The 10,559-nt window shown below is 34.1% G+C and overlaps 2 protein-coding genes across 3 annotated transcripts; one reads left to right on the top strand and one right to left on the bottom strand.

Moving 5' to 3' along the window:
* The first annotated feature begins 3,027 nt into the window (after positions 1–3,027).
* On the top strand, positions 3,028–4,295 carry LOC127137079 (F-box/kelch-repeat protein At3g23880). The gene has a single exon (XM_051063572.1). The coding sequence runs from the start codon at positions 3,070–3,072 to the stop codon at positions 4,273–4,275; it is 1,206 nt and encodes a 401-aa protein (XP_050919529.1). The 5' UTR covers positions 3,028–3,069; the 3' UTR covers positions 4,276–4,295.
* A 475-nt stretch (positions 4,296–4,770) lies between these two features.
* On the bottom strand, positions 4,771–5,688 carry LOC127137108 (uncharacterized). 2 transcript variants are annotated; one of them, XM_051063596.1, is made up of 4 exons: positions 5,507–5,688; positions 5,243–5,298; positions 5,024–5,188; positions 4,771–4,939 (listed from the first exon to the last, which is right to left on the bottom strand). In XM_051063596.1, the coding sequence occupies exons 1-4, from the start codon at positions 5,670–5,672 to the stop codon at positions 4,895–4,897; spliced, it is 432 nt and encodes a 143-aa protein (XP_050919553.1). In that variant the 5' UTR covers positions 5,673–5,688; the 3' UTR covers positions 4,771–4,894. The 2 variants fall into 2 exon arrangements, 1 of the variants encoding a protein (XP_050919553.1); XR_007808698.1 differs by having other exon boundaries at positions 5,024–5,244; positions 5,507–5,672.
* Positions 5,689–10,559: the final 4,871 nt, after the last annotated feature.

Raw genomic sequence — 10,559 nt, 5'->3', positions numbered from 1 at the left:
GGTGCGTTGGTTATCTGAGAGGGAGTACTACAGTTTTGATATAGGGTAAAAATCATTTTAATGGATTTATCAGAGGGTTATTGTAGGTGGAGGAAAGTGTAAAAATATGATGGATATGAATGAAGTTTGTATCGACAATTTAATCGTTGTGTCACAAATGATTGGTATGTATGCTAATGACATTAGTGGTAGTCCATAAGGGTGGACTACATATTAGATAAGTGTATTGAGTGATCAATGGTAGACCACGATGTATTATAATATTTGTGTATGTTAAATGAATTATAACGAAGTTCGTATTGGTAAATTGTTCTGACATGGTGAATTATTTGAATTGTTTGTTCACTTGTGATTGTAATAATCCAAATGGGTGGACTATGTTGTGTATGACTATAGTTGTATGATCGATTGTGGATCACGAAATGAATAATGACAAGTGTGTCAGTTGCATTTTTTGGCATGCCATGCATTCATAAATTGTAGAGTTGGTGGAGATAAGTTTAAGTTCGAAGGGGAACATTAAACTTATCTAAAACTTCGAAGGGGAAGTTCAGGATTCCGAAGAGGGAATCAGGTTTGTATGATGAATAATTGATAAACAATTGGTACCACATGCATTGGATCGAGTTATGGAGTCTCATTGCATTTTCATTATATCGTGTTGTGTTTAATTGTGGTGAGAATGTGGGTTGTGAATGATTGTGGTGCATTACACATGAATATTATCCTTAGCATGTTATGCACCGATTAATTATATTAATGTATTTCTCACTCCCTTTTTATTTGTTGTGTATGTACTCCTTTCGAGTACAGACAATCAGGTACCTGAGTAGTTAATGGTGCATAATATGTTGTTATCTGTCAAGTCTTTTAAATTTTCATCGTAATATAATTAAAACTAAATAAAATACTATAATGAGATAGAATCATAATCTCATTTCTTTAAATAAGAATTATGATTAAAAACAATTTAATAATAATAATTATTATAAATATATACTCTCTATACAATACTAACAATTATTAATATCTCCGATTTAAAAAATATATATAAATCAATTTCAAAATAATTACTACATCCGCGATGAAAATATTAGCCGATCACTCTTAAAATTGTGTCTTCTTCACTTCTGTATGGATGATCCAAACAAACTAATACATTTTAATAAACCACGAACATACTATTTTACTGTTAAAAATACATTATAACGATATAATATATAGACGGTGGATAAATATTTTTTATTAATTCATAAATAGAAAAATATAATGGATAGAAAATAACCTTATTCAATCGATAACAATTGTGAAGCCACTATTTTTTTTATAAATAATGGTGAAACCAAGTCTCTTAAAAAAAATTTGTAAATTTTTATTTTGTTGATAGTGATGAATGTGAAGATTTTGAAAGTTAAAATTTAAAAAAAAATGGAATTGAAAAAAGATGGAAGCTTAAGAGGTAAAAGATAAATAATTTTGTTGAGAATTTTGTCACATTTTCTCTCTCTTCATAAATATATTTTTTTAATTAATTATTCCATATATTTTCTCAAAGGTTAGATTATGAACAAAAGAGATGACAGAATATATAAAATAGAAGAGGATCAAATTCTCAATTCATGTGTATACCCGTCATTGATCGTTCATCATTCAACTTGCAAATGATTCTAGCTTGTGATATGAAGCTTTGCAAAAGGTTACCCACTTCATTTTTTTATTAGTAACTCTTTCTTATACATAAAAGATTAAACAAATAGTACTACTTAATAGTCCTTAAAGAAAACAAAAACAAAAAAATAAGACAAAAAGAATTGTTACTTCGGTCTCTCTTGTCTGTTTCAGTATCTGAACGAGTGATAATGACGGTTACTTTATTATCGATTTCAACCTCTTTAATCCATCTGACCACCTCTTCTCGTGGACCCGATCTTTGAGTGGTTAAAAACGCATAAGAAATATCTACACATATTAGGGGAAGAATTTTCATACCTGCACAATAAAAAAAAGTATTTTTTTTTAAATGCAAACCGGAAATCTTCAAGAAAGAGTTCCGGATCACAGAAATAGAACACCGGAAGTCTTTGGAAAAAACTTTCGGTGTATGTTACTTTGTTAACCGAAACACATATGATAAGTGTTCCAGAATATTTTTTTTTTAAAATTGAACTGAAACTCTTCAAGTAACTCTTCTGGTATACGTTTTGCAGTATTCTGGGTGTCTTTCACGAAGTTGTCCGGTTTGAAAAAAAAACATATCAGAAGTCTTTTTCAATGAGTTCCGGTACGAGGGTGGATAGTGTAATTTTCGAAACTCTCAATTGAATGTTTAAAAGTGAAATTGTAAATTGGTTAAAAACAATTAAGGATAAAATTGATATTTTTAAAAAAATGTAGGGGTATTGATATAAGTGTAGGGGTATAAGTGTAGAGAATTTTAATAAAAAATATAATGTTTTAATTTAAATTATTTATTTTAATAATGGAGGAGAGAGAAATTTGATTTAAAATAAAAATGATATATAATCTCAAATCTAATGATTCAGACTTATTGTCGTATTTTTGATCTTTATGTGGTTATTGTGTGTTTTTTTTACCGATAGGTTTAGTATTGTTCTATTTATAAGCTCTTAGATGAATAATGGATAAATAACTATGGACATTTTTCTGTGGATATGGAGTTATTTTCAGTATGTTTGAATATTTGATTTACTCCTTGTATATCTCCAATAAAAAGATATGATTTGATTTTCTCCTTGTATATCTTCAATAAAAAGATATGATTTGATTTGATTCTTGTATATCTCTAATAAAAAGATATGATTTGATTTGCTCCTTGTATATCTTCCATAAAAAAATATGATTTGATTTGTTACAAATTCAATTTTAAATATTTTTTTAAATTTGATTTAATTTTTCTATTAAACACAATCATAGATATTTTAAAAAGAGAAAACACAAGTCCAATAAAAGATAGAAGTGGGCTTTTTGACCCATGTGTTACTCCAACCATTGCTGTTACAAAAAAAAAATCTTTCTACACTGATTAGAAAATTGTTATAAATAAGAAATATGGATGATTGTAAGAGGAGTAAAAGCAAAATCATGTCAAGGCAAAAACGTCTGCGTTTAAGAAGAAACCCTAATTTGGTGGTTGGTTGGCGGCCGGAGTTAGAATCAGAGATGGCAACGGCGGAGGAAATCAACAATGATTCAGTTCCCAGTCTTCCTATGGATCTGGTCGGTGAAATCTTCTGCAGGCTACCTGTGAAACTCCTCCTACAGCTCCGATGCATGTGCAAGTCATGGAATTGTCTAATATCGGATCGCAATTTCACGAGAAAGCACCTTAGCCTCTCAACCAGTCACCGGCTCCATTACGCGGTATACAAATCTGAACCACACGAGTTAATTCACAATTCTTACCCACTCGATTCGGTTTCGGTTTTATCAACTAATCTCACACAACAACATCTCCTTCTGTACAACAGTATCACTGCTTCTTGTGACGGCATCCTTTGTCTTCAAATTAAATCTAAAGGTTTAGTTGCATTGTGGAATCCTTCTATTCGGAAATTCAAGGAACTTCCCCCTTTCGAAACCCCTCAAATTCTTAACAAGGTTTATCCCACTTTTGGCTTCGGCTATGATCACGTTTCTCATCATTACAAAGTGATTGTTCTGTACTATACCGCATTTAGCAAATTGAACTCGGTTGACACAACTAAAGTAAAAGTTCATACTTTGGGTGCCAATTGTTGGAAAACCATCGAGACCTTTCCTTTTGGTGCTGTACTTGATGAGCAAGCTGGAACACATGTAAGAGGTACCATTCATTGGATTGCCTATACTCAATGGTGTCGGAAAGGTCCCCTCTTCATTCTTTCTTTTGATTTGGGAAATGACTCTTGTCAAAAGCTTTTGCCTCCTCATCATGCAGACATCAGTCCCGATTACTTGACATTGTCTGTCTTGAGAGACTCCTTGTGCTTAATTTCTGATCATCATATTTGGGTCATGAAGGAATATGGAATTCATGATTCTTGGACTAAATTGTGCTCCGTTACATACATTCAAGATCCTAGTATGCGTTTGTCCAAGGCATTGTATGTTTTTGATGATGACCGACTGTTGCTAGAAACTCATGAGGAAACTAGTCCCGATGAGGAGTGGAAAAGGAATCTGGTTGTTTATGATCCAAAGAACGATACTTTTAAGGTTACCATGTTTAAAAACTTCCTATATGTCTGTCTTGAAAGTTTGATTTCATGTTCTTAATCCTTGAAAGTTTGATTTCACCCTGCTGTTCTTAATCCTGCTGTTCATAATTCCCCATCAATAAACATGAAAACAATGTTGACAGTATTGAGATCAAATTCTCCAATCAATTCTTAATCCTGCTGTTCATAATTCCCCATCAATAAACATGAAAATAATGTTGACAGTATTGAGATCAAATTCTCCAATCAATAGGGTGGATACCAACTTTCTTCAAATAATTGTTGGTCAGACTGAAGTGTCAACATTTGACTTCTGATCAGAGATGGTTTTAATAACCTGGTTTTAAACCGCATCGGTAAAATGTTCCCAACCCTTATTCGCATGTGAATTAGGTCTTTTCTTTCTAACCTGTAAGAGCAAAGCTTAACAAAAGTACCCCTGAAAAAAAAGTGGCAAGGTAAAGTCTTCAAAATAGAAAATTCACTTGCAGGGCCCACTTTTTAAGATTATCATGGGATGGAAATGGGCCCACTTTTTAAGATTATCATGGGATGGAAATGGACAGCCTATATCATTGGAAACTTCAATTAAGATGTTCTCTAATTCCGATTGGAAACTTCAATTAAGATGTTCTCTAATTCCGAGGGAAGTTTCCTCCCTTTGGGAACCGAATAGGCTAATAGGCCAATTCCATAGCTCTATTCTTAACTGCATAAGGTTCCTGCAAAAATAAAACCATAATTACTTCTAACCACCAAGGATTACATACACAAGGAAATACGTGAGCTTTTCGAACATATTTTACCTTCTGCCCAAGGATTACCACCTTAACCGAAGAAAACGTTGCAATGTTGAAGGAATGAAAAATTTGATCCTTGGGGGGACAGAGACCGTATGCAGGCAGGTCTGACTTAACCTCGTTTTCAACGAATTTACAAAGTTTAACCGCATACTCTATATCAAACTCACCGTCTAAAATGTCTACCCACGACTTTTCCACCAACATCCTATGTAGGAAGAAAAGATCTAAAATGTCTACCCACGACTTTTCCACCAACATCCTATGTAGGAAGAAAAGATCTGAGAAAACAACATAACTTAGAACATACCCATAATTTATTAACTTTATTCTCTTAGCTTATGACAATTCATCCAGAAAATAACAAGAACCTATTCTAATTTAGGCATTAGGTATTAGGTTATACAAGAACGCCATTGAAATAAACCTATTCTAATTTAGGCATTAGGTTATACAAGAACGCCATTGAAATCATAAAAGAACATGTACCTCCACATTTAAGTCTGTTCCGGCTGAATTCGCGGTTGTTCTGGTAAACAAGACAATTCTCTTCATAATGGTTGATTGGAATTCCCGCCACCTCAATTGTGGTTTCTGCTTCTGATGTTGAAGCCTCAATTAGGGCTTCTGAAACCCTGTTGACCTGAACCTGCATCTTTGATGTTGAAGCCTTAATTGGGGCTTATGAAACCCTAGTTGCATGGTTTGAAGTCGTTGATGTTGAAGCCTCAATTGGGGCTTCTGAAACCCTAATGGCATGTGTCTCCGATTGTGATGTTGAAAGGGTATCAATCGGTGGTGATTGCGATCTCGAAACCGCGTCGATCGGTGGTGATTGCGATCTCGAATCCATATCAAGGGGTGATTTCTTGGTGAGAAGAAAGAGAGTGAAAGTGATGTCGAAAGGTTTCGTCTTTGAGAGTGAGAGCGCGGAACTTGAACTTATTAAAACTGATTTTGAGAGGGAAGTTCGAAAGGTTTCTTCATCAATTTGTTATTGAAATTTAATAAACTTTTTATTGGTTATTTTATTTTAATATTATGTAAATATAAAAAATAAAAATAAATAATTATTTCAAAGTTGTTTCCCAAAATTGTATTTAACTTCCCAAACCCTTCCAACACTAGACAATGATGGTAGTTATGAAGAAAAAAAATTAATGGGTTATGAAACATACCTTAATAATTAACATAAATATAAATAACTTTGAATTCATTTTATTTTCGTATAATTCAATAAATTCATTTTAGAAAGGACTATATCATATATCATTTGCATAAGTCATATGCACTCACTTTATTAATAAATTTGACAATACATGATGTTTTTAACTTTTAATATTACTAGTTTGATGTTTTTAACTTTTAATATTACTAGTTATTTGAGTATCTTGTCATTTATCTATATAGCATATTTACCACTTATAATTCTTTTATATAAAAATATCATTAATTTAAACAAAAATAAACTAAAAAACATTTGTGTCAACGCAACCTTAATGTTGTCTCAGTGGAATTACCATTCTAAACTTAGAAATATTTATAAGTCTCACACAACAATTACCTCTTACACAAGGATCACTTCGATTGGATTTCTCAAACAATGTTTTTATGTCGAAGTCCAGAGTGTCTTCAAAGATATTTTCTCTCCTTTCGCTCATTGACTTCGGCCTGACGTCGAAACTTCCAGCTAACAACATCTACGTCAGTGTGATTATGAAGTTGCATGATATTCCGTCGAGTACTGTTTCTGATAGAGATTTGAGGTTCACGTCGAGGTTTTGGGAGAGCTTGCAGGCAGCCTTGGGAACTGAGTTGAGGTTAAGTTCTGCCAACCATCCACAAACGGGCAGTCAGACTGAGAGGATTATTCAGTCTTTGGAGAATTTTTTGAGAGCTTGTGTCCTAAAGCAAGAAGGTGTTTGGGAGAATTATTTTTCATTGATTGAGTTTTCTTATAATAACAGTTATCATTCTAGCATTGAAATGCCACCTTTTGAGGCTTTGTATGATAAGAGATGCATGACACCTTTGTGTTGGTATGAATCTGGTGAAAGTGTTGTGCTTAGGCCAGAGATTATTCAGTAAACTATTGAGAAGGTCAAGATGATTCAGGAGAAGATGAAAGCATCATAGAGAAGACAAAAAAATTATCCGTACAAAGGGAATGATGTTATGCGGCTGTTGCGAGTGGACATTGGTTGAACTTAACATGATGACATTGCCTGGACACCACACACCACTCATCACGACATTGTTGCCTTCAACCCCGTTTCGTTTTACTCGTGATGGCTGGCATGTGGGGGGAATATGATGTGCAAGTATCTATTGGAACGATGCATGCGTTAGTTTGGATATGTGCAGATCATTCAAAGATTCTCCTTCGAGTCTACTCCTAACAGCATCGTCCGCATACATCTTGATGACATACTAGCAGATTATGAGAGTCATTTGGTACCATAAGAGTATCAAAGTATGTCATCCATGATTCAATGGTTTTTTGTAGACGTTTAGATGACTTGATTTAATAGTGTGTCACACCCTGTCGTGACACCGGACTCTCCTATACGTCTCATTTAGGCCTGCTCATGAAGAGATCCTAGAGAATGAGCATGGGAGGGATGACCATGCCATTAATGTGTTGCTGATCTGTCAAAATATTATGCGAATTACGTATGAGGGCATAGAGTCTGGTTGTTTGAGAGAGGCGAGGATGATGCAATTGTCCTTGCACGTGTCATTCTTACCAAGTCACATAATGCATTGGGTTACCAGCTACTTAAAAGTGCATTAATAGACCTTAGATGCAAGGTGTGCGTTTAAGCCTTATCAAAATCGCAAATTTATGTTAAGTCTGTATCAGACACGTAGTCAGACATGGAATGTGCTTAAGTCGCATTAGAATCGCATAAATGCGTTCAGCCTATATCAGATACACATTCATGCAGGCAATGTGTTTTAAGCAGTACCAAAATTGAGGAATTGCATTATGTGTGTATCATACACGCAGCCGATATACACTTAATGGAGTGGGACATAAATTTGATAACATGACCAAAACCAGCGTGCTCCAGATAAGGTTGAATTAATTCAGAGTGTGAGTGAGATATATTCATGGACACGAGTGCGGAATTTGCTTAGGTCCTAAACAGAAAGCATAGTAAGATCCAAATAAGTTATTCACTATAATGTTTAGTTACCAAAACTTAAAAAAACAATCAAATTGAAAAGGAAGAAACAACTTACATAAGAATTAATGTTGTTAAATGTTCTTTTATGTGATTCTCCCATGTCTAATAGAGTTGTTCTAATGAGAAGGTGAATGAGAATATGAGTAATTGATTAATAAAAGTGGTAGGTTGTAGTGTTTTGTTGATGATAAAATGAATGGAGTGAAGGTAGTATTTATATTGAAGTTTATGAATAAAAATAATGGAGTATATGCGATAAAATACTGATTATGAGTAAGAAGAAGTTAAATTTTCCCATGATACTATGTCTGAGTTTTCATGCATGTAACATTGGATGGCATTTAATAGGCCAAGGAAGACCATTTAACTTAATTGGTGCATCCTATATAAATTTAATAGGCCAATAAGACCTATTGGAGCATTGGGTATCTGTTGTGAAAACGATGCCAAAATTACAAAATATAATTGGGTTCTTGATCGGTAAGAAACCTACAAGGATATAAAAGAAGGAAATAATAAGAACACAATGAAATTGGTTATAAAATGATATTATTTACTTTCTATTTGAAACAATATTATAAGTATTACATAATAGCAAATAACCTATCTCATCCTAATCAAGATTTGCGTTATACAATGATGAGAGACTAGTATGCTATTTATAAGAAAACTAACACACTAAACTAATGGGCTTTTACACACAATCCCATTACACAAGCTAACTTAGAGAACAAGTTAACTTAAACAATTGGGCATAACAAACAAGCCTAATTCGACATGCTAACAATGCTAGCATACTTCGACTACAGCATGTGCGTAGACTTTGACAACATGCTAAGCTCCTGTCGAATTGTTGAATTGTCGAACCAAGAAGCCATCCTTCGACCATACTAGAGTTCGATCCAATGTCTCACAAATCTTCACCTTGGAACAAACTCTATAACATAACGGAAACAAACTAGCTTTCTTCATGCAACTTTATCAACTGTATATAGTGGAAAAACTTGCAACTTGGTAATGTCTTAGTGATCATATCAACAACATTGTGATATATTGAAACCTTTAGCACTTGGACTTCTCCACGCTCGATTACCCCTCTGACGAAATGCAGCCTCACATCAATATGCTTGGTTCGCTCATGATAGGCTGAATTCTTCATTAGGTGTATAACACTTTGACTATCACATTTAACAGTGATAACTCAACCTTGAAGTTTTAGTTTCTTAGTAAAACCTTCAAGCGACAATGCTTCTTTCACAACTTCAGTGAAGGCGATATATTCTGCTTTAGTGGTTGATAAGGCAATAACCTTCTGAAGTGTTACTTTCCAAATATGTTGTGCCAAACATAGTGAAAACACATCCAAAAATAGAATTTATGGAATCCATATAACATGTATAATCATAGTCAACATACCCTTCGATTTCTGCTTTACTATTTTCACCATATGCTCCACCATAAATCAGGACTCTATTCAGATATCCATTTATGTACCTTAGATTCCACTTCAAGCTGACTAACCCGGCTCCAACAGGTTTCTTGATTGGTTCCCAAGTGTCGTTATCATGAAGAGACTTTATCTCATCATCCATGGCCTTCAGCCATTCAGTCTTATTTCGACTCCTCATAACTTCCTTATAATCTCTAGGTTTTTCATCTAGAACATCACTTGTAGAGATTAAGGAATAAGCTATTATATTTGCATACCCATTTCTTTGAGGTGGCTTGATGACTCTTCTCAACCTATCTCTTTCCAACAGGTAGTCATCGACAGTTTTCTCGACTTCCTCAGTATCTTCAGCATCTTGTGCTTCTTCTTCTACTTGATCTAGGATGCGTAATTCAACATTGACGTGCTCCACCTCAACAAAAATACCCTCACATTCCAACTCTTCTTTTGATATCCGTGCACTTCAACTAACATCACCAGTTTTCTTGAAAGTCATCTTAGCTTCATTGAAAACTACATCTCGACTGGTAATACACTTCATGTGACCTGGCTCTAGGCACCATAGCCCATAAGCTTTGACTCCTTCATGACTTTTATAATATTTTTCTCTCATTGGAAAACATGTACTTTCTTGTCTAATTCACCAAGAGAAATCAAAATTCTCTTCAATTCAGGTACATACCTAAATTCAGTCGACAACCTTATTGATTCATCATGGAGCTTGAATCTCACATATCCAACACCTGAAATCTTGCAAGCTTTATTGTTTCTAATCAATACAGATCCACCATCTTGATCACATAGTTCCTCGAACAATTCTTTGTTTGGAGTCATGTGCCAAGTGCAACCTGAATCCATAATTCACTATTTACTTAAGTCGTCACTTGAAACCACAAGAACA

Source organism: Lathyrus oleraceus, chromosome 1 (assembly GCF_024323335.1).
Source record: "Lathyrus oleraceus cultivar Zhongwan6 chromosome 1, CAAS_Psat_ZW6_1.0, whole genome shotgun sequence".
NCBI classification, from domain to species: domain Eukaryota; kingdom Viridiplantae; phylum Streptophyta; class Magnoliopsida; order Fabales; family Fabaceae; genus Lathyrus; species Lathyrus oleraceus.
This window is presented reverse-complemented; position numbering and strand designations above follow the sequence as displayed.

Coding starts and splice junctions, on each gene's coding strand:
- LOC127137079 (XM_051063572.1), top strand. CDS start 3,070: ATGGATGATTGTAAGAGGAGTAAAAGCAAAATCATGTCAAGGCAAAAA.
- LOC127137108 (XM_051063596.1), bottom strand. CDS start 5,672: ATGCAGGTTCAGGTCAACAGGGTTTCAGAAGCCCTAATTGAGGCTTCA. Junction 5,299..5,506: donor GAACAGACTTAAATGTGGAG/GTACATGTTCTT, acceptor TTGTTTTCTCAG/ATCTTTTCTTCCTACATAGG. Junction 4,940..5,023: donor TGGTAATCCTTGGGCAGAAG/GTAAAATATGTT, acceptor TTATTTTTGCAG/GAACCTTATGCAGTTAAGAA.